The sequence below is a fragment of the Frankliniella occidentalis genome, unplaced genomic scaffold (assembly GCF_000697945.3).
Source record: "Frankliniella occidentalis isolate FOCC.00 unplaced genomic scaffold, Focc_3.1 Scaffold5, whole genome shotgun sequence".
Lineage (NCBI taxonomy): Eukaryota > Metazoa > Arthropoda > Insecta > Thysanoptera > Thripidae > Frankliniella > Frankliniella occidentalis.
This window is the reverse complement of record NW_026267135.1, coordinates 1,744,556-1,766,322: the sequence shown is the minus strand read 5'-3', so window position 1 is coordinate 1,766,322 and position 21,767 is coordinate 1,744,556. Positions and strand designations below refer to the sequence as shown.

At 37.8% G+C, this 21,767-nt stretch overlaps 4 protein-coding genes across 6 annotated transcripts; 2 read left to right on the top strand and 2 right to left on the bottom strand.

The window, feature by feature from the left end:
* The first annotated feature begins 763 nt into the window (after positions 1 to 763).
* On the top strand, positions 764 to 4,234 carry LOC113212064 (uncharacterized). Its single transcript, XM_026430641.2, has 12 exons — positions 764 to 928; positions 1,154 to 1,333; positions 1,583 to 1,857; positions 1,949 to 2,090; positions 2,183 to 2,279; positions 2,358 to 2,412; positions 2,541 to 2,820; positions 2,900 to 3,066; positions 3,145 to 3,252; positions 3,337 to 3,571; positions 3,659 to 3,790; positions 3,872 to 4,234. The coding sequence occupies exons 2-12, from the start codon at positions 1,270 to 1,272 to the stop codon at positions 4,012 to 4,014; spliced, it is 1,698 nt and encodes a 565-aa protein (XP_026286426.1). The 5' UTR covers positions 764 to 928; positions 1,154 to 1,269; the 3' UTR covers positions 4,015 to 4,234.
* A 494-nt stretch (positions 4,235 to 4,728) lies between these two features.
* Positions 4,729 to 17,617, bottom strand: LOC113212062 (nipped-B-like protein). Of its 3 annotated transcripts, none has more exons than XM_026430637.2 (29): positions 17,095 to 17,617; positions 15,704 to 15,814; positions 15,458 to 15,620; positions 14,416 to 14,531; positions 13,381 to 13,779; positions 13,085 to 13,308; positions 12,787 to 13,006; positions 12,569 to 12,703; positions 12,283 to 12,450; positions 12,007 to 12,197; positions 11,659 to 11,911; positions 11,341 to 11,576; positions 10,982 to 11,266; positions 10,679 to 10,894; positions 10,399 to 10,596; positions 9,800 to 10,306; positions 9,454 to 9,699; positions 9,082 to 9,378; positions 8,735 to 8,998; positions 8,414 to 8,648; positions 8,183 to 8,334; positions 7,888 to 8,085; positions 7,556 to 7,813; positions 7,125 to 7,451; positions 6,889 to 7,035; positions 6,563 to 6,795; positions 6,308 to 6,479; positions 5,998 to 6,219; positions 4,729 to 5,908 (listed from the first exon to the last, which is right to left on the bottom strand). In XM_026430637.2, exons 2-29 carry the CDS (start codon positions 15,765 to 15,767, stop codon positions 5,714 to 5,716), a joined length of 6,321 nt encoding a protein of 2,106 aa, XP_026286422.1. In that variant the 5' UTR covers positions 15,768 to 15,814; positions 17,095 to 17,617; the 3' UTR covers positions 4,729 to 5,713. The 3 variants fall into 3 exon arrangements, with proteins under 3 accessions (XP_026286422.1, XP_026286423.1, XP_052126109.1); XM_026430638.2 differs by having other exon boundaries at positions 13,085 to 13,296; XM_052270149.1 differs by lacking the exon at positions 17,095 to 17,617 and adding an exon at positions 16,847 to 16,866.
* Positions 17,618 to 17,770: 153 nt separating this feature from the next.
* LOC113212065 (sterol carrier protein 2) lies at positions 17,771 to 21,256 on the top strand. The gene is made up of 9 exons (XM_026430642.2): positions 17,771 to 17,935; positions 18,324 to 18,453; positions 18,549 to 18,742; positions 18,815 to 19,005; positions 19,085 to 19,322; positions 19,433 to 19,688; positions 19,764 to 19,917; positions 20,002 to 20,231; positions 20,315 to 21,256. Exons 1-9 carry the CDS (start codon positions 17,891 to 17,893, stop codon positions 20,503 to 20,505), a joined length of 1,629 nt encoding a protein of 542 aa, XP_026286427.1. The 5' UTR covers positions 17,771 to 17,890; the 3' UTR covers positions 20,506 to 21,256.
* Positions 20,856 to 21,629, bottom strand: LOC127749990 (sodium- and chloride-dependent taurine transporter-like; the record flags this gene model as incomplete). Its single annotated transcript, XM_052270294.1, is given in 2 exon segments — positions 20,856 to 21,371; positions 21,456 to 21,629. Coding segments are annotated over 2 exon segments (219 nt in total), but the record flags the coding sequence as incomplete, so codon positions are not given.
* Between the last annotated feature and the right edge of the window lie 138 nt (positions 21,630 to 21,767).

Here is a 21,767-nt window from a genome sequence, read left to right as displayed (position 1 = left end):
AAACACCAGAGGCAAGGGCCCGGCCCTGCCTGCTCGCACCCGCCTGCTGTACCGGTTCACACCCGCAACCCTTTTTCTTTTTTCATCGATGTCTTCGATGTCGGCTCGGCTGCCACCACCACCATCACCACCACCACCACCACGACCAGTCGCGTGCTCGTTGAGGGTGCCCGCTCACGGGTACAGTACTTACGTCTGACGGCCCCCTTCGCCCAGCAGCGGCGGCGGCATCCCACGGCAGATCGACATCACGACGTCATTTTCTGCACCGCCGCAGGCGCGCAGAGGCAGGGCTACGGCACACACACACACACACGTGTTTAAAAGAAAACAGGGGTCGAGCCATATAAATTGATAAAGGAGTAGTAAAGCCTTTCGATGATATCGATTAGAAAAGTGCCGTGGGCATTCACTCAGACGGGCACAGCACACACGACGTCACGCAATGGACCCAGGTGAAAAAATAATAATCATAACAATAATAATTATAGTCAGAACACTTTCTTGTACGTTGCCGACGCCGACGCGCCGCGAAGCAACGGGTGGAAAATAAGAACGATACCAACCTCTTCCAGACAGCAGTATCTGCTGCTGCAACAACAACCACCACCTCATTTATTGGTACCACTGTCGCTTGGTCATTCCCTCTAGTGCTTATTGACTGACTGAAAGTAGTAAAAGTAATTCCTATGATATGACACCACACACGCCAATCTTTTTCGCGTCCAGCTCTGCAATCGTCGTTGTCTCCCGTCGGGTAAACTGGCGCCAAATCATTTTGCGGGGAAGCTGAGCGAGCCTAAGGGAGCGTGGGGAGCGTCCACCGTCTCTTCCAATAAAGCTGTGCAGCGGTAAACCGGATGCAGCTAGCTGCGCGGGCGGGCGGAACTTGAAGAGACAAATGAGTGTCCCATCAATGCCTAGAATGGTAATATGGTCATAAGAAATACACAGCACAAACTGATTCAGAGACTATTTTAGTAGCTTTCAAATGCATTTATTTTATTTTTACGATTCACTGCACAAATTTTCTGGCTTGAAAGAAATATGCGTTTGGATAATTAAAAAGTGACATGACTCTGATGGTCCCTGCTGCGCGTCGATTTTGAACCGAGGAGCACTTCAGTAGCACGATTGCTTCCCCGATTGAAAGTTGCAGGTCTGAAGTATCCGTAGTTGAGTGTCGTTCTGTTCGCCGTTGGCGTTGGCCCAGTGTTGTAGAGACATTTTAAAGTTCTTGGGTACCATAAATCTCTTCCGAGTATCATAATGGCTGAGTCAAATTTCCAATCTCGTCTGGAAGAATTCGAAAAACAACTGTCCATTAATAAAAGTAAGTACTACTTTTTGCCTTTGCGCGTGCCCCATTTTACCGGTAGACATGAGATTTTAGTGTTGTTACAATGGGATCTCCTCAGTTCCCACAAAAGTTTTGGCTGATGTATTCATAGGATTCCCATGTAGTCCATGAGAATTTTGGCCTAGGGATTACTGAAAATAATTGCTCATACAGGACATCTACATGACATGAGTCAGCCTGGAATATTCAGTTCAAATTAGTTATTTACATGATTTCTTCTAGGTCTTAAAGAACAGATAGCAGTATTAAAAGCTACAAAGGAAGCCCAGCTCAGGGAGATATCTATCGCAAAGGCTGAAGTGAAACTTCGTGACCAAGAAGCGGAAATGCTTGTTACGCAAATCCAAAGTGAGGAAGAACGTATAGCGTGGCATGATGAAATATTAATTCCCCAGCTTAAGAATGATTTAAAAGCTAAAAAAGCATTCATTGAGTCAAAGAAAGAAGAATATAGAAAAACACTGGAAACTTATGAAAATAAATGGAAAGAGTATGAGGTATTTTGAAATTTTCAGTATTAACTTAGAATCAATTGGTATAATGTGTTGTGAAAATTTACTTGTAAGGATCATGTTGTTTTCTCTGTAGGCCATATATAACCAATATCCTCGAGTACCTGAAAGAAATGCTCAGTTAGAACGTCTTGAGTTGTTAAGGGTTGAGGCAGCCAATAAAAAAAAAGAGATTGCCGAAAAACAGATTCAAGCCAAATCAGTACAGGAAAGCAAAGGTATGTGTTGAAAATTACAAGGCTGTTTTTTTTTTTCTTTTTTCTGTTTTAAGTAGAGTGCTGTTTCTATATAATAAACATATTATCAACAGCTCGTAGATTAGAGGAGCTGAAAGAGGAGTTGATTAAATGGCATAAAATTGAGCAAGATGAGAAGGCCAAACATGAAGAGTTGCTACTTAGGAAAAGGTGTTGAATTTTACTGTTTCAATCCATTTCATGCATTTACTCTTGTTAATTGGACTAATTTACATATGAAACTTACAGAGAGTTGGAGGAAAGAATTGCAGCAAAGGAGGCAAAGATACTCAGTCAAAAACCTGTAATTATCAATAAGCTAATGATGTGATAAAAATCATTGGTTCTAACAAGCATATTATAAATGTGTAACTGCATGCATTTATTAAGTTATTTCAAGCGGATGTTTACTTTAGTGCTTATTTTTTTCAGATACCAGTTGTTCAACCTGAACAGAATCCTCGAATTATTCCGTTCAAAATTCCTACGATGGATAGCTTTTTAGATGCACTTAAAAATGTTGCCCCAAACCCTTTTAAAGGATCGAGTTCAAGTCAAAGTCAAGGTACAGATCTCAGGATAACGCAGGTCACACATCCTCCTGCAAAGCTCGTTTGCAGCACTGATATGAGTCTAGGTCAAGGAAGAAACCTTTCACATGCTGGTTTGTCAAAGCAAGTGGAACCCATTAAGATAAATCAAGAGAAATCAGGTAAGCCCTTCACAGAAATATCACTGTGTGTATAGTTTGGTGTTTCCTACATCCTTTTAAAATATGTTCTTTGATTCAGGTTGTGTAAAGGAATTGTCAGTTTGTAAACCAATGGAACCACCAGTCTTATGCTCTGGTGGTGTGGACCTACCTGTTAACAAAAGCAAGTCTGAGCAGACATCAACTGAAACCCCAAAATCTCCAAAGGTTGTTGGACGCCCAGTCAGTGGCCTAGGAAACAAAAAGGTTTGCTGATTTTCCTTAATTACTTAAAGAAAGTAATTGTTTCAAAAATCATTCTCTGCTTTTCTTTTATGCATGCAGAAAGAAGTGATACTAAGCACCGATAATATTGCGGCCAAGATGAAGGAATCTGTTCCACATCTCCCTCAAATTGGGAAAAGTAAAATAATTCGTGCAACTCCACAAATTGTAAGCAGTTATCGTTTTTCAAAGCAATAATGTAAGAAGCCTAAGCAATGAGTGTCTCATACTTAATTTTTCTTTTCTGTTTAGGAACAAAGTTCTTTGATTCAAGATTCTTCCATGAAACAGGATTTGACTGAAAGCCCGAGTACTATTGACAACAACAGAGATATTCATGAAGAACCACCTCTGCTTCAAGCTGAGAGTGAAGCTGTACAAACTGAATCTTGTAGTAAAAAAGTTGCACGCCAAGATTCAGGCGATATGTTTACAGATGATGCCAATGAAGAAACCTCAGAGCCAAACTTCAATAATTACAACACAGGTAGTTTTTTAAATGTTGTTATAAAGTTTTGATTTTTACTTACTTGTCTAGTAAAATAATTTTGTGATAATAACTACTTAATTACAGAGTTCAGAGAAGATATGTATGATGACCTACAAAGTCCACCTCCATTTGATGTTGATGTGGCCATGTCCCCTGTACAAGCTACTTTCAGTTCTCCTTCAAGCTTTGGGGAAGAAAATCAGACAGATCAACAGGGTAACGTTATCTTGAAGTACATGAAGAAGTAACTTATACATAGTGGTAAGACTCTTTCACTATCCTTGGTCTCTTGTGCAGGTGAAACTGCTTCATCATTTGGTGGATTTGGTTTCTTCAAGAGTTCGAGCTCTGCTTCAAACGTTTTTGGTGGGCCGACCGGCTCTACTGATGATCAAAAAGGTCAAGATAAGCCTCCCTCCAGCTATTCATTCTTTTTTTAAAAAAGTGATCACTTTTACTGTTTAACTTCTTTATTTAATCTTATTTTCTTATTTATGAGAGATTCCTTTTTGTTTTCCCAATGATTATATGTGTAATTGGAACTTTTTGAAGAAAGCCTCAAGATTCAATTGATATAAAAGTTTGTAGTCAGTTGCATACAATAAATAAGTTATTTTTTTCTCCCTAAAAATCAAAGAACTTGTTTGATTATTGCTTTAGTTGTATGCATTCTGCAGATACAAGTAGAATAAAAATTATGGTATGTTCTATAGAACACACCCAACAAGTCTCATGCAGGATTTACTGTGATCAAAGAAGGTGGCATAGAATTGGTTTAACTTTAAGGTTTTCAAATCTTGATGGTGATGGACAGTTGTTTCTGTGAGCCCTTCATGTGTTGATCTAAGAAAAACACCTAATAACCCTACTAAAATATGATGCTCTCGAGTCTATCACTTTCCTATTAAACATGAGGACTAAACCATGATATACGAGGCGTAGAAGCATTCGTGTAGCCAGAGAAGCCTTCTGTACTTTAGCCCACTTAGATGTTGAAGGTGATGTACCAGGTCACAGTGATACTCTGAGCCTGACCGTACCATAAATTGAAGATGCCACACCAGATGACACAATAAAAAGATAAGATCACGATGATAGTTCAAAAGGAAAGACAGGGGAGGGATGGTAAGATATTAGACTGAAAGCAAAAGAAGTATGCAGGGCTCAATTTAATGAGGCAATAAAAGAAGTAAAATGCAAATTCAGTCGACAATCTGTGGCAATGGCTACTACAGCAGGACAAAAACAATTATGAAAACCAATAAAAACAATAGGAAAGAAATTGATTGATTTCCTGGGTATGAGGAATAGAAAAATTCCTAAATAGCTCCTATAAAGATAAATCACAGAAAATAAAATAAAAAAGAATGATTTTTATCAACCCTGATAACTGGCAATTCATTGCAAATATACAAAGTAGGTAAATAATCACGTCAATTATGTACTTGCCACTAAGAAAGTGGAATTTACTAGATTAAATCTCTCAATTATGATAAATTATGTTGACAAGTAGCAAAACTGATAAAAAGACATTAATTCCTTAATGCAGAGTATTTTTATATAGTTTGGTGGTGATTCTTATAATGATGCTACTATAAACCTCTGGTCCTGAAAATATATCTTTAAGTGGAATGAGGTGAACATACTTCAGATGTTGTTACAATGGTAGCAAAAACAAATGAAGTTTCAGCTGTTCCACAAAGAATAACAATTACTCTTAAACTTCTTGACTTACGTGACTGATGAACTTTGTTACAAAGGTATTGCTGGACATGTTGCCTCTTTTGCACAATGCACAATACAAAACATGTGCACTTTTAAAGGCTAATTAAATACATCTAAATAATTTTTGTTTATATATACATACATAACATTATACAAGCATATGTACAAGATTTGATACAAACTTCTTAATATTGTTCCATTTGACATAAATACCGGTTGATATACTAGAAGATACTAAAAATTACTTAATAAAAATAAGTCAAACTGTACACATTTAAAAAAATTCAGTTCAGTGCACAAAATAAAACTCTTGGCCATTGCACACTTTACAAAAGTCATACTGATGATTTTAACCACACTAAGTTCATTTTCATAGTGTCTATTCACTTGTTCACATACTTTTACACTGAAGTTTTATGCAAGAAAATCTGGATCACTAAATTCTTCACTATCGTCGTCACTTTCATCTCCATACTTCTTGCGCTTCTTTTTATGACGGTGCTTTTTGTGCTTATCTGATTTGTGACTTTTTCGGTGATGACGCTCTTTGATCTCTGATCGCTTTGGTGCAACAATTGTCAACTTCGGTACTCTTTGAGGTGTTCCATCCTAAATCAAAAAGAAATTTAAAGATAAGAAATTTGTTAACAGAAAACATTAAATTGACGACAACTGAAATGTTGCTATGTCAAACTCACGTTCTGAATGTTGTTGATTCGTACTTTATCAGGACTGTTGGCACCATGGCTTGTATTGATAGTTAAGGTTATTGGAGGAACCACTCCATGAGGGTATGGTGAAGCACCAGGAGGTGGCATAGCAGCACCTGCTGCTGCATGAGAGATATTTGCTTTGCTTGGTGAACCATCTTCTTCCTCTTCAGCATCGTCAGGATCAAATTTAAGCATCATTTGCTTGAACTATAATGACAAACGAATAAGTTAGTTAGGCAGAAATATAAAAGAAAAAGAAAAACACTCAAGATATGTCAATGTTCAATTGACTTACGTCCAAATATTGAGTTATTAATGCTCTCCGTTGTTTATCATCAAGAATGTCGGGAGGATTCTCCTTCAATTTTGATAATGTTGCTTTGGGGTTGAAAATAGCATTACTTCGACGATTCACAGCCTTTTCGTATACTTTCGCCGCTTCTGATGGTGAATACTGAGTAATTTTCCTAGAATTAACAATAACAGGTTATGAAATGAAAATAAATTTGACCAAATAAGATAAGATTTATAAAATGTATTTGCAACTTACGCGTCAGTGAAGCCATAGAGATCTTTGAGGTGCTGCTTTAGGACTAAAAGAAGCAAGCAGCCTTGGAAAGAAGTAATAATGTCTTGTAACACTGAGGTATCAGCTGGTACCCTCGCAAACAATACTTCTGGATCTTCATCTTCATCTTCATCAGGCTCTATTGCAGGAACAAGTTCTGGTTGCCCTGTCTCAAGATTGAGACGCTGTTCTTGATTATTCAATGGAATCAAAGCCTGAAATTATTGTATTATTAGCATTGAGGAAAATTTGAAAGTAAAGGTAAAACATTTACATTGTGACTGTGCCGTATTTAAACTTATTCTTACCTCTCTAAATGTTTGCATCAGATTAGTGCCAGTTACAGATATCATAATGTCCACATGATGAATGATGAAGAGTGGTTCATCTTGAACTTGAAAAGGAAAATAGGCCAAATTGTCCGCATAGTACAGCATTTGAGATAAGCTTGTTTTCTGTAAGTAATTAAAACAAAAATTAAAACATTGAAACTTACAGAAATTGGAATATGTATTTAAAAACTTTAAATACAACCAATACTTACAGCCTGTTCATCAAATTGTTTCAACACAGAGAGAACTAAAGCTCGACGCTGCTGTTTAGTACTCCTAAGAATTGAGTAGAGGAAGCCATTTAACGCAGTAGGTAGAGGTTCGCCTTCAACATGGCGAAATCCTCTAACAGGGACAGGTTCACCCTTAGGGTCTTGTTGAAGAATACAGTGAAGTTTAAATGACAGCCGGATACCCAATTGAGATTTCATGTGAATAAAGCCAGGATATTTCTTCTCAATATCTTGCAACTGCTTATCTGCACTATGGCTTACAACTTTTTCCATATCTGTGCTCATACAAATAAGGTAAGGCACAATCTAAAGAGAGAAACAAGAAAATGATTAAGATATGAAGTATTATTTGTTCAAATAGAAAAGCTGGTCTGAAGGAAATGCCAACATTACACAACAAATGCACTCACCTGCACAGGATGAACCAAACCCTGTGCTAAAATAAGCTGGATAACTTTCAAAGCTGCATGTCTTACTCCAACATCAGGATGCAAAAAGGCTTCCAAAATTTCCTTCAGGTACAACTGTATGACTGTACTGGCCATACCAGATGTGACATCACCCATTTCTTTCAGGTTCTCTCTCTTAGACATCTTGGCCCATTCTTGATCTTGTCTAATCATTCGTTGTTCTTCTTCTTCTAAGTACATCTCAATATTATTTAAAACCTGAAATTAACAATTTTGATTTGAGAAAAAGAAAAACCTTTACAGATTGAATTATTTCACACAATATAAATTACCTGGACTCTCATAGGTACAGGTGCTTCATTAGTTGTAAGAAGATTATGATACAAAGACTTCAGCTCAGTTTGTAGCATGAATTCATAATGTCTAATACATAATGAACCTATTGCCCGGAGAGTATAAAATTGTATATCCTTGTCAGACAGTCCAACAAAATACATCAGTGTCTCAAAAACTTGATTCTTAATGTCAGCCTGGACAAAATACATAAAAGGAAAAACATTAAATAAAACAAAATGAAGGCTAAGCACATTTAAATCACTTAGAGAGGCTCATGATTCAATAACTTACATCAAGACCTTCAATAACATCCTTGTCCGTAAAGTCAAAGTGTCTTAGTAAAAGCCCAACAGTAAATAGAGCTCTACGAACAAGAGGGCGATATTGATTACTAGTAGGATGCCTCACAAAGGTTTCTTTCTCTTTTGCATCCCTCAATATACCTGAAATAATGAATTGGATTATATTGTGTCTATTTATACAAGGCAGTTATGAAAACAAGTCTCACCAAATCAAACTCACCATAATATTTATTAAAACAATCTCGAATGAGTTTAAAATTTCTTGTTACATTGTTGACAATAGAACCTAGGCAAGATAGGCATGAGGCCACAACAGAGCGATCATGAAGTAATATCAATTTTACAGAATCCTCTTCTAATTGTGCCAAAAATGTTTCACTGGGATGTTCCATAAGTGGAACAACTAGCTCTAGTGTTCGAGCCACACTACTGATTATTTGGTAATCTCCTTGTGTCTAAAAATCAATACAAGAAAGTAAGTACGTAGTTTCAATTAAATAAATACTAAGGTAACCAAGGTAAAGATGGAATTCGTATGTACCTGGCACTTTAGACTGAGGTAGGGTTGTAGAGTTATTGCATGGTTAACAAGAAGCTGAGGTCTGATCTTTGCAAACAAATTTAAAGTGGTGAGGCATGCAACTAATCTTTGATTTGATCCTTTGTTTTGAGAATTACTTTCTTCAAGCCGCAACACATTCTCAATTAAACAATCCACTATTTGTTTACATGCTGTTAAAAGAGCCTTGGGAGGCTCTGCATGAACCTTTGTAGAGTCATCCTTGTCTTCTCTTGGTCTAAATAACTGTTGATTTTTTTAAAAAGTACATTAAAAACAAAGACTAAAAAGTATAAGAAGAATGCTATCAATATGAAAGAGGTACTCACACTGACAAGTAACTGCTCAAACCATTCCATACCAATTTCACGAGATGTGGCAACAACATCAGTAATATTCATAACTTTTCTGATAAGAGATTGAGTATCTAGTGTAGGCCGTTCCCGAACAGGAGTAAACCACATGTTCTGAAAAACTTCCATAACCAGCTTACGAATACCTTCTTCATCATTGACCCTTCTGATCATCTTAACACAAATTTCAGGGATTTTAGGAAAATCTGGACATTCAATGCAGATGTCCTTCAGAATTTTTATTACCCTCTTCCTGACACTGACACCGGTATCCTATCAAAACCATAGATAGATATTAATATTCTAGAAACTCTAAGTATGAGATGAGCACAAAACACAGATACTTACCAGAATACGAACAGAGAGCATTTCATAATAAGTATCAATGAGTTCTGGTCTGCTAAGAACAAATTTTCCAACAAGGTCAACAGCAGCTTCTCTGACTGACGTTGAGTGGTCAAGGAAGGAATGTCTCACACCTAATTGCATATCAAGCCGGCCAAGAACACCAGGGTCTGCCTCCACAACCATTGTCAAACATTTCATAGCTTTTGTTCGAATAGCTATTGAGCTTTCAGTTAGCACCCTGAGAATCTGCAAAAATAAAATAAAAAATTGCGATCAGATTTGAATTTTTCTTTCAAATATGTACAGTCAAACAAGAACTGGAGAGAGAATTCTAGTACTTATTTACCTGTTTTAGATAGACATCAAAACTATGAGAAAATGGTCTTTTTGATGCTAAGAAACGAGTTATGAGCTCAGCACTGGTGTAGTCAAGATAAGTTTGCATAACTTGTTGCCGACTTCCTGAGGAAACATAGTCTTGGAACGGACGAATCTTACCAACAAGGAAATTTTTACGGAGCTCAATTATACGAAACTTCTCAGAGTTGTTAAGAACATTGTCGTTTAGTCTTGCATCTTCCTTGTCATCATCATCATCATCTGATGTAGGATCACTTTCTTCTTCACTACTTGCATCTTTCCTTTTCTTCCGTCTGTTTTTCTTTTTACTAGGAGACTTGCTAGGAGATTTCTTCTTATCTATTGATGTATCCTTATACCATTGGGCAAGATAGAAGTGACGCGCAAATATTAAAGCTTGATCATTGTGTCCATTAACAGCAAGGTAATCAAGAAGAACTCTTTGGAGGAACTGAGTACGTTCTTCCTCTTCATCCAAATTGTCCTCTTTACCCTGAAATAGAATAAATGACTAGGTAAGTAGGTGAGCGATAAAATACAAAACGAACTCGAGACAAACATTGTTGGATGCATAAGTTAACTTACCTGCTTAACTGATTTAACGCTATTCTCTTCCTCTTTAGACTCTTCAGCCTTTATTTCACGTATAATTTGGTCAATATGGTCAACCTTCAACTGGGATTGCACAGCATCTTTCCTCAATCTCGCAGCTACAACTCCTAAATAATCTAGGGATGCAACTCTGAGGGCCATATCAGTTCCTTTATTGACAAAATTATTGACCTGCAAAAACAATACAGATTAAATTCAACATTTATCCCCTGAAATGGTTAGTAGACACATAAAATGTTACATTTTAACATACCAAAAGAGTTCCCAGTAAACTGAGCAATAGTTCAGCAGCTGGCCACTCAGGTTTATTTACAGTGGTCAGAAGGTCTTGAACAAAGTTCTCAAAGAGAGGTCGATAATCAATCTCTTCTGATTTATTACCACATTTGTTCAAAAACACGGAAAGAAAATTTGCAGCTGTCCGCATGGCAGTGTCGTACTTTCCAACAATTAGAACATCACGATCAAGCTGTAATGGATGTTTTTAGGTTTAGTCCACTAGCATCTTCAAACTATGAAAAGTAAGCAAAAACAAACAAAAAGAGCTCCTGCTTACATTACTGACAATTTCTTCTTTCTTCTCCTCCTCTTTAACTTGACCTTGCTTTGACTTGGCCTGTAATTCTTCCTTTACCTTCAAGTTGAGCTGATCTTGAAGTTTTTCAGGTAGTACGACTACACACTGAATTAACTGCAGAACTAAGGCAGTGAGCATTTGAATGTGCTCATCTGAGCTCAACCGATAGGTACGGAGGCTACGCTTGCTACTGGGCAAACGAGCAATGGAAGCAAGGATGTCATCCAAAAGAAGTCTTCTGTGTTTATCATATTTAGTAAAAATCTGGAAAAAATTATATTATAGAAGTAAAATAAAATGTTGCAGAGGTGAAATAAAAACTTGACAAAGATACTTACAGATGTTACAAGACGCAAGGCAGAAAGTTGTAATTCATTGACACCTTCCACAAAAAATGGTGCAACACCAAGTGTAGAGGCATGAAGAACAGCAGTATCAGTAAGGACTTGAATGTTCAAAAGCTCACTTAACAGGCCTACCAACTCATGAATCTTGTTGTATAGAGTTTGTATGCTTTTATCCTTAACAACTCCTCCGTGTGACTGACGCTTCTTGCGACCACTACCTGAATGATCTGTGGGAGGATTGAGCCAAAACTATAGTGTCACTGATAAATATTACGCACTAAACGTACAGAAAAGATGGAAAGTACATACCATCTTTTGAACTTGATTTAGCTTTGGCTTTGGTTTCAACCCGATACACAGGATCAAAAGAAGGATAAATAGTGTTGACCAGTTGGAACTTGCAGAACACAACTACACGATCAATTACGTCCTCTAGGTAAATTCTTTTGGGCATATTTGGAGATGTGAGGATGTACATAGATGTGAGGGATGCATCAACTGCTCGCATAACTCGTTCCATGGCTAGCTCAAGCCACAGTTTGCTCTCCTCTTCATCTTCATCCTAAGGAGGTAAAAGTTCCAAAGTTTACATGTTTTGTTATTAAAAACCAAACAGAATGCAAACAGGAAACTAGGCAGTGCAGAAGATAGACTTACCGGGTCAGCAAGGGGACAAACTCGTACACCATCCCTAATATTCTTTTCAAGCACATTTAATAAACGTACAAGTCTGTCAGCTGGAATGGCTTCCATTGCACTTAGATTTTTGAGCTTCGCAGCTTCACTGCAAAGTTCTTGCAGTTGATACTTGGGTATAAGAGCCTCAGCAGGAACATCCATGTTATCATCTGAGGGTGGCCATAAGTAAATTAAAGAACAGACAATAATGAAAAGCAAGGGTCATGAATAGGTCCAGAGTAAGGCTTTACATACCCATCTCAGTGTTGAGATCCAAGTCTTCAGTGTTATCAAATATCAACTCAATGGATCTGATAAACCTTTGGTACGTATTTGTTTCCATAAGTTCTTCCACACTGAGTTTTTCAGCAGCTGAGGCCACTTTTCTTTCAACTTTACGAAGTTTTGTCTTTGGCACAAAATCTGTTCAAAATTACATCACAAAAGAAATTTAAAGCAAGATCCAAGATAACAAAACACGACCACAGTGCACACTTAAAAAACTGAGACTGCTTAAGTAAGATTAGATTAAATTTCATACCATCAACTTGGTTCCCACTTTCGTTTGAGTTACCATGACGCCTTTTGCGACCTGACTGGGGAGTTGAATCATCATCAGGCACATAGTCATCATCATCAGAGATATTTGCACGAGCTTTCTTACGGTCATCTTTATCTTTAAAAAAGTATACAAGTATGAGTACACTGAATAGATAAGATTGAATAAAACCAAATAGTGTTGGTGTGAAATTAACTTACCTTTCTGCCGTTTTACTTCCCTCTCCCTATCTCTTGATTTGAAATATTTGCTCTTCTGCAAAGGCTCATCACTGTCTGACCCTGAGTCCTCCTTATAGGATGTGGAGTTATGAGCAGAACGGTGGTTTGATGAAGGGGTCGCTACTATCCCTAATTTATTAGCAAGAGACGGGTTTTTCTCAGCATAGGCTTTAAGGCTTTTCTGCATTAAAGCCTGGTCCTAATTTTGGAAGAATTTTGAATGTATAGAAAAATTTAAGGCTTTACGATTTTGACATCTATAAAATAGATATATTACCTCTTCCGATAACCTGTTGAGTCTTACAACTGGTTCCTTCATCTCTTTCAATTTCATGATTTCTGGTATTTGTACTGTAGCAGATATAGAAGATGATGCTTCACCGGTGGCTTTGGCATCAAGGTTCACAGAAGTTGTTCTTCGGCTTTGTCTTCCAGATAACAATTTAGATTTCTCTTGCTCCTGTGTAACTGGTGCTGTACTTGCTTGAGCTGGAGAAGAGCCTACAACGTTCAATACATGAATATGGAGAAATATTCAATGAATGGAAAATTTGATAAAAAGTGAACACTGACCTGCAATGTGCATAGCGTTCGTGCGAGGAATGCTTGAGGACTCTTGAGTGCTATTGGGAAGATCACCTTGAACACCACCACTACGTGGAGGAGCTTGTGTAACTACAGGCTCCTCCTTCACTAACACAACACTGCTCTTGTCAACAGGTTCACAATTGTTTATCACTGAGGGAGTTTTGTACTGTTCAGTTATGACTGACACTCTTTGCTGGGGGCCTGGATCCGGTGGAGGTATTGGAACCGGCACTGGTCCAGGGACCGGTCCAGGAACTGGATCTTGAGGGAGATATCCAGGTGCAGGACTGGAATATGATAAATTTGGAGATCCTTGACTGTAACTTGCTGGTGATGAATCGTTACAGTTGAAGTTTTGATTCCATGGTGGGACAGACACATTAGCTGAAAAAAGAAAAACATCAATAAATGTAGTGCAGAAACTTAGTGTACCCCATAAAAAATGTTAAGCAAAATTAGTTAACAATACACTACAGATAAGTAAAGCTCCCATAAGTAAATAAATCGAGTTTAAATTGAAAGTTTGAAACAAAAAAAGAGAACAATGATGAAGTGAGAACCACAGAAGTAGACAATCATTTAAACCTCAGACTACTGGACAATTAGACGACACAGACCACATATGAAGAAAACAGATTGAAAAACAGCTCAGCAAGCTTATTGTCCTAAAAGCAAGCATGCCTTAGTGTCCAGTTTTGTCACAGGATGAGAAGAGAGAAAGCAAGAGAAAAGAATATTGCACAGAATATGCAGTAACAAGTGGGATGTTGCATTTATTAATTGGATTAGATTTTTTCCTTCCAAGTCTTCAGTGGTCCCACAAAACAGCATTAATCCTTTCTGATACTAAGCCCAAAGTTCAAACATCATAGAAAGCAACAAAGTTATCACTTCAGAAAAAAGCACCACAAACATGCACAATTATTTAGCCAAAATAAAATCAATGCCTCCTTCAAGTTAAATAATAGGAACTCTAATACTCCATACAAGAAAACAAGAGATATCAAATTAATAACCAACCCGGTGGTCCCTTGAAAACATTGGGATTCCTGTGAAGAATTGCCTTCAAAAGTTCGGGAATATTTTGCTGTTGTTCAACTGGAGGTTCTGTACCAGCATAGTGATCCTTTAGTTCTCTGAAAACAGGCAGAATAAAATCCAAATACTTTAGGACAAGATTGACAAGAAGCAGACAAGAGACAAGGCAGACAGTATTCAAAATGTAAGTGATATTTGTCTTTCCACACAGAAGAAAACTTTTTACATCAATCTTGATGGTCATGTATTTATGATTTAAGTCTGAAACAATTTCTGGAAGGAGGCTCATGCAATAATGATGCAAAACAAGAATACTCCCCAGTTTGTAAACAAAGATTAAAATTAAATTGGGCTAGAAACGAGGAGTGGGCTACCAATTCAGCCTTGTAAGGAATTGATATTTGTAAATTAAAAGAAAGAGTGAAGAAAACTACAAACTTTTGGGACTAATGGAGTATTCTTGGAAAGGAGAGGGTGCAGGTTTTCTCAGCATTGTTTGTAATAGAAAAGCATATAATACACCAAAAGCCTTTACAATGGCAAAAATGAAAAAAGGAAAAAAAAACTGATTATGCTACAAAGCACTACAAATCGAATACCACAGAAGTTTTCCATTCACCCCTTATAAAATTATTAAAAATTTAGCCAACTTCAATGGTGGTGGAATTGTCATAAAGCAAAATGTTGTGCTCTCCTTCAAAATTGAAACATGTCCAATACCTCAGTGCAACAAATATTTAAGTTCTCAGGATTTTCAAAATAAAACACATTTAGTATATAATAATGATTGAGGAAATCAGAATGACAACAGGCAACAATATTTTTACAGCCTGCAAGTTAGGTACATCTGAGATTTTGGATAGAAAAAAAAGTATCAACCACACAGGGGGATATGTTACAAGAAGAAAAATATACACTACTACTCAGAATGAAATATTAGATTTGTTGTCAACATGACAACTACAAACATCTATCACAAAACAAACATAAAACACAGAATCAATAATATTGTAATGTAACTTACATGTGTTGGGAAGAAGTTTGACTTAATGATTGAATTAATTGTGGAACTAGTGATTCATCACGCACACTGAGGAGATTCTGGGCCTCTTCAGCTACTCTCGGATGAAACAATAAAGACTTGTTGCTCAGAGGTAGCGGAGAGGGCAAGGGCATCTCAGGCAACACTGAAGAAAAAAATAACAAATAATAAATAGATTACAAAAAGGAATCTCCCATTTCTCAGAGCAGAGAAGGGATTAGAACTCACAGTCAGTAAGGCTTGCGATGCCAGCCAATGTGGTGATAGGAACACTAGGTATTTCACCATTCATCTTGAATTGCTGGTAAATGGCCAACCACCCACATCAGTCACCATCCCCTGAAACACAAAACAGAAATAAAATTCAAAGCAAATTGAAGGAAAATTTTAAATAAATAAATTGATACAAAAAATATCTGCTGAATAGTGAATAGTTTGAGAAATATTATGAAATTAAAGGTCCAAGAAAACTATGAGGGTTGTTCTCCAACCTTTGCTGTTAGAGAAATTTTATCTCTGCAAACAGCTGATGTATGTTTTGATGTGATGTTGGAGCAAAATTGAATCATTGATGTACACTAAGCATGAACTTGACTTGAAATATATGTTGGCTGGACTATCTTTTCCCAGAAATTACCATGTAGGTATTTAGAAAATGATCATAGACACTCAGAACAAAATATTTAGAGAAAATTGTATGTAACCTGAAAAAGTAGGTCTTGAGTGAGGTTATGATATCTAAAACTGCAATACCTTCCCATCAAAATTGTGCATTGAAGTTAAAATTTAAAAAATGAGAAAAAAAGACGAAAGGTATCGAAACTAATTGTGTTTGAACACAACCTGTTCATAAAATACTAGCAGAAGAGTTGGTAGAGGAATAACATTGGAAAAGGGCTTTCACTTCTGTGGACGCGCGGGCGATGAGAAAGAGTTGGTGATGAGCGAGATATTACAGATGTACGTAAAGGATTCCTTCACATATTGTTATTGGGCGGCTAATCCAAGTGTTTTCCAGGGGGAACTCACACTGAGAGATATGTGAGCCATAAGCTGGGCTGTACACCTTGCAATGTTTTGGGGCTTTTTTTGAAAGCAGCGGTCAAGTTAGTGCCCCGTGAGCTGGCGTAAAGGAGGAAAAAAACACGTCCCAGCGTACGATCGACGACTGCGGCTCACTAAAACGCCAATGCAATTAAATGTTTGCACGGTAAAGAAAAAGATCCGTTAGCTCCCTAATTTAGGCCAGTACTTGTCTTCGCGGCAAACTCTTCCCCACATTACAAAACAAGAGCCACCAAATCGCAGAATATCCCCTGACACTGCACAACAATTTGAAATACAAGGGAAAAATTATTATGAAGAACTAACATTTTTTAAATGCGTGTAATCATCGTAACCTGTACATTCATTATGTCAATGACTCCCATTTTGAGGCTGTGGACAACATGAGCGCCATCTAGCGTTCAGCTCTCAAACACCTTCACTTCGCCCACTTTTTAACGCGCTGTTCTAATTTTACGGATATTTAGCAAACAAACACAGCAGCAGACTGACCAGCAAAGCCCTACCTACACATAAATGTTCCACAAAGCACAATTCCGTGTCGCAAAACTTACCGGCAGATGTATTTTCGCTGCCACAGATGCTGGTGTTACTTCCTGACTTCACCACCAGAGCAGCCATTTCAAAAGTGTACAGCCAGCCGAACAACCCGGGATCTCATTCTCTTTCCCGGAAAATTCAGCATCACTCGTTCAAAAAAGTTACCCACTTCACCAAATTATTGGTTATCACATCCACAGATCGCTTGGAAACGTCTCACAAGCACAGCAAACACTTGATTCTACTACATTTTTTTAATTTTGCGACCAGGGATGGATTTCTTCGAGCCGTCACTGCTCACTGATCACTTTGTATACAAACACAACGTAGATTTCACTCGATTTGCTATTCACTCACTTCACTTTTGTTCACGGTATCCTTCAATAGAAATATGTATCAACGTACAACGCAAGAACACGCACAAAACTAGCTTTTTTCACATTTTTCTCCACGGAGAGACGCGCCAAACATTGATACGAAACCCACTGTACACTCTACTAACGCTGTATGCTTCCGCGTTTTGAGAGAATGTAGGACATAAACTTTCTCCGAAAATAATCATACGGCAGGGCAGAAGACAAAGAAAAGTGGTTTCAAACTAGAAATTAATGAGTTAAATAATTTTTATCGCGCAACAACGATGTAATTTGCAGTAAGTTAAAAGGGTGCCGCGTATGAATATAGAAAAGCTGAACGACGAGACAAGTGAAGTAAACCTGGAATGTAGTTCACACGTCTCAGCTGCAGTTGGCTGTCTGTCGTGTTGGTTGGAGGTCACATAGGGTGTTGGTGGAAATAACGGTGAAGAAAATGAGTCCTAAACGAGTATTTGTCGTTGGTGTCGGCATGACAAAGGTATGTTTTTCTTCCTCACCTTTCGATCGTCAACAACTAACGTTTGTCATTCACATGACGTTTATCGTGGAAACTTAACCGGTGACATCTTTCTGCTGCTGCCCTGCTGATGCCTACGATGTTTGTTATGGATTCGCACGCCCCCCTTTCTTGTACCTGTCACTGTGCCGTATTTGAATGACAACCTATTTCAATAATTTTCATTGCGCTTACGCTATCTTCCCTACTGATGCATCATTTAATATTGTAGAAACATACCAGTCGTTTTTCTTGATGACTTGCAGAATGTCCCAGGGAGCTGCTTGTACTTTGACCGGCGATTATCGGTAGTGTTTTTTTTCTCCGTCATTTGTGATTTTGATAAACAATTCGTTCTTGTCTTTTACAGTTTGAGAAACCAGGAAGAAGGGAAGATTTCGATTATCCCCAGATGGCCAAGGAGGCTGTCACTAAAGCTTTGGATGATGCCAGACTGCGTGTAGAGGATATTAATCAAGCTTGTGTTGGATATGTGTATGGTAATTGTCATTTTATTCATGGAGAGACATTGTATTATGTTTTTAATTTTTATGACGCACTCTGGCAATATAGTCGAATATTTTTCTTTTGGCAGGCGACTCAACTTGTGGCCAGCGAGCCCTGTATGAGGTGGGAATGACGGGAATGCCTGTCTACAACGTGAATAACAACTGCTCGACAGGATCCACTGCTTTGCTTCTAGCCAAACAAATTGTAGAGGCGGGATCTGGCGAGTGTGTCTTAGCTCTTGGTTTTGAAAAGATGGAACGTGGTTCTCTGAGCTCCAAGGTAGTAAAATGTTGGGGATAACTAACTAACTTATGCGTCTAAATTCTGATCATTGCCTTTAACTTTTTTCAGTTTTTCGATCGCACTAATCCAATGGACAAACACGTTGAAGTCATGGCAGACATCGCTGGGATGGATGGTAGCCCTATTACAGCCCAACTTTTTGGAAATGCTGGCAAAGAACACATGGCAAAGTATGGCACTAAACCTGAGCACTTTGCTAAAATTGCTTACAAAAACCACAAGCACTCTGTCAACAACCCGTGGGTATCCAAGTAGGAATCTCAATTACTCTATGTATATGTTAATTTAGTAATTAATTGTACCTTGTGTATTTTTCAGCTACTCCCAGTTCCAAGATGCATACACACTGGATCAGATAATGCAGTCTCCTCAAATTTTTGGTCCACTGACAAAATTGCAGTGCTGCCCAACTTCTGATGGTGCTGCTGCAGCAATTCTTTGCTCAGAAGATTTTGTCCATCGTCATGGTCTAGAAGCACAAGCTGTTGAGATTGTGGGAATGGAAATGTCAACAGATCTTCCCTCAACTTTCAAAGACAATAGCTGTATGAAGATAGTAAGTCCTCTCACTTAATTTTTTCATTGATCGTTGATGTTAAAACTAAATTAAACAAAATTGAAACACATAAATCTTTGTATGTGACTTTTAATAATTTTTTCTTTTAGGTTGGATATGACATGACAAAGAATGCAGCTGACCGTCTTTTTGTGAAAACCAACCTGAAGCCTCAAGATGTTGATGTTGTTGAACTTCATGACTGCTTCTCAGCCAATGAACTTATCACCTATGAAGCTCTTGGTCTATGTCCACCTGGCAAGGCTGGGGAACTAATTGATGCTGGTGGTAATACTTATGGGGGCAAATTTGTAGTGAATCCCAGTGGTGGTCTTATATCAAAGGGCCATCCTCTTGGAGCCACAGGTAAGTTCTCCTGTACCTAAATTTAGAAATGTGCATAAAATTATTTCCTTTTTTGTAACCATTTTGTTTCTGTAGGAATTGCTCAGTGCTCTGAACTATGCTGGCAGGTGCGAGGCCTGGCTGAAAAGAGACAGGTGCCTGGTGCTAAACTAGGTCTACAGCACAACATTGGTCTTGGTGGAGCTGTCATTGTCGCTTTGTATAGATTGGGATTCCCTCACTATGCCAGGTGAGTTAAATTATTTTATTTGGGTAAGTTTTCAAGAATATTTTGCCGATCAATTTAGTTATTTTTGTTTTATTTTTTCGACAGGTCTGCTGTGGGTCTCAACACTGTTTCAGCTAGTGCTAACCCCGATGATTTTAAAGCATCAATCCTCTTCAAAGCTTTGGAGTTGGCTATGGCAGATGACAAAGATAACCTTATTGAGAAATTCCGTGGTACTTATGGATTTAAGGTGAAGAATGGTCCGGGTGGAGCTGAAGGCTTCTGGCTGATCAACGCCAAAACTGGGAAGGGCAGTGTTGACTTCAACAGCAAAGGTATGTTCCCATTAATCCCATGAATTTGTACAGATGTTTGTAGTACAGTCTACTTTGTCTAACATTTGATGTTCTGGTTGCAGCCAAAGCAGATGTGACATTCATAATGGATGACAAAGATGTTCCTGACCTAATCACTGGAAAGTTGAATCCCCAGAAAGCCTTTTTCCAGGGCAAAATTAAAATACAGGGCAACATGGGACTTGCAATGAAACTAACAGAGTTACAGAAGAAGGCTGCCTCTCGGATTGACGAGTTCAGGTCAAAGCTGTAAAGACTGACCAGATCAGTCACTGCTTCTCAGTTTGAGTGGATTAATCTATCTGCACTCATTTTGATAATGGTCATAATATTGCTCAAACAGGTGTCATGTAAATTTGTTGAGATAATGAATTTTCTATTTTTAGAGGGGGTTGGGTTTATGTGGGATCAGTGTATAAAAATTATACCAATACTTTATGTGAGACTCCATTTGAGGAATCTAAACCTGCTTATAGGGTGCTATTTTTTACATTTTTAATTTTACATACATATCACATTCCAATTTGTCAATTTTCTGCAGTTCATCATCATTTATGTAAACTTCATTTTTGTCTTTTTGCATTTATGTGAACTTTTTAGATGTTTCATTTAGATGTTTTATTCCACTTCCTGTAAATTTTAAGGTGGAGATTGGACTCTGATCTCTTGTCCATCTTAGAAATCATCATTTTAGTGCGACTTTGAACTCAGTATTACTCATGCTGTTGCTCGTACTTGCTGGTTAAACTCAACCAAAAGTTACCATAATGTGCTTAAACGTCTTGACTGCTTTTAAACTTTACATGAAGTGTTGTTTCAAAGAAGCTCGAATGCAGAAATGGCTGTCTTGCCAGTTTTGTTGTTTAGCTAATGTGATATTTCTTAAGATCAACAATTATATTTTATTGTTGCACCTACATGCCAACAGTATCCTACTTGTGGGGTAGTATTTTACTCTTTACTTGTAATTTTGGAAAATAAACTTTTATATTTGTTAATATATACATATTTTGTAATATTATTTGTAACACTTACTGAACACATGAACATCTTGTGTAAATTTGTCAACCTTTATCATTTTGGTATGTCATATTTTGATTTGATAGCTTCTCTCCATTTCTGCAAAGAAGTGTCACTGTTAAGTACACAAACCAGATGATAGAAAAAGAAAAAAAATCAAGTCAGTATTACATATATACATGCCTCTTTTAAAGTGCTTCCAGGCCTGGAGAACAAGTGGAAGAAGAAGTAAATTGGTATGGTCACCATAGACACTAAGGCCAGGGTCCATCCGAGGACCAGAGCCCAAGTAGGGTAGTGGTATGTGCGGTTGTACGTCAAAGGGGCCGCGGATATCACAGAAAACACGAGAATTCCCTGGAAGAATAATCATTATTGTGATCACTATGGAGAAACTGCCACCAAAGAGGGCCAAACTATTTACAGCTACGTGGTTGTTCAAATACTACGTGCCTTTTTTTGGGGGGGGGGATACAAATATTACAAATATGGGAT

Coding starts and splice junctions, on each gene's coding strand:
- LOC113212064 (XM_026430641.2), top strand. CDS start 1,270: ATGGCTGAGTCAAATTTCCAATCTCGTCTGGAAGAATTCGAAAAACAA. Junction 2,280..2,357: donor GAGTTGCTACTTAGGAAAAG/GTGTTGAATTTT, acceptor TGAAACTTACAG/AGAGTTGGAGGAAAGAATTG. Junction 3,067..3,144: donor GTGGCCTAGGAAACAAAAAG/GTTTGCTGATTT, acceptor TTATGCATGCAG/AAAGAAGTGATACTAAGCAC.
- LOC113212062 (XM_026430637.2), bottom strand. CDS start 15,767: ATGAATGGTGAAATACCTAGTGTTCCTATCACCACATTGGCTGGCATC. Junction 15,621..15,703: donor CATCGCAAGCCTTACTGACT/GTGAGTTCTAAT, acceptor TTTTTTCTTCAG/TGTTGCCTGAGATGCCCTTG. Junction 13,780..14,415: donor TGTTTTCAAGGGACCACCGG/GTTGGTTATTAA, acceptor TTCTTTTTTCAG/CTAATGTGTCTGTCCCACCA.
- LOC113212065 (XM_026430642.2), top strand. CDS start 17,891: ATGAGTCCTAAACGAGTATTTGTCGTTGGTGTCGGCATGACAAAG. Junction 18,743..18,814: donor GTGGTTCTCTGAGCTCCAAG/GTAGTAAAATGT, acceptor AACTTTTTTCAG/TTTTTCGATCGCACTAATCC. Junction 19,689..19,763: donor CCATCCTCTTGGAGCCACAG/GTAAGTTCTCCT, acceptor TTGTTTCTGTAG/GAATTGCTCAGTGCTCTGAA.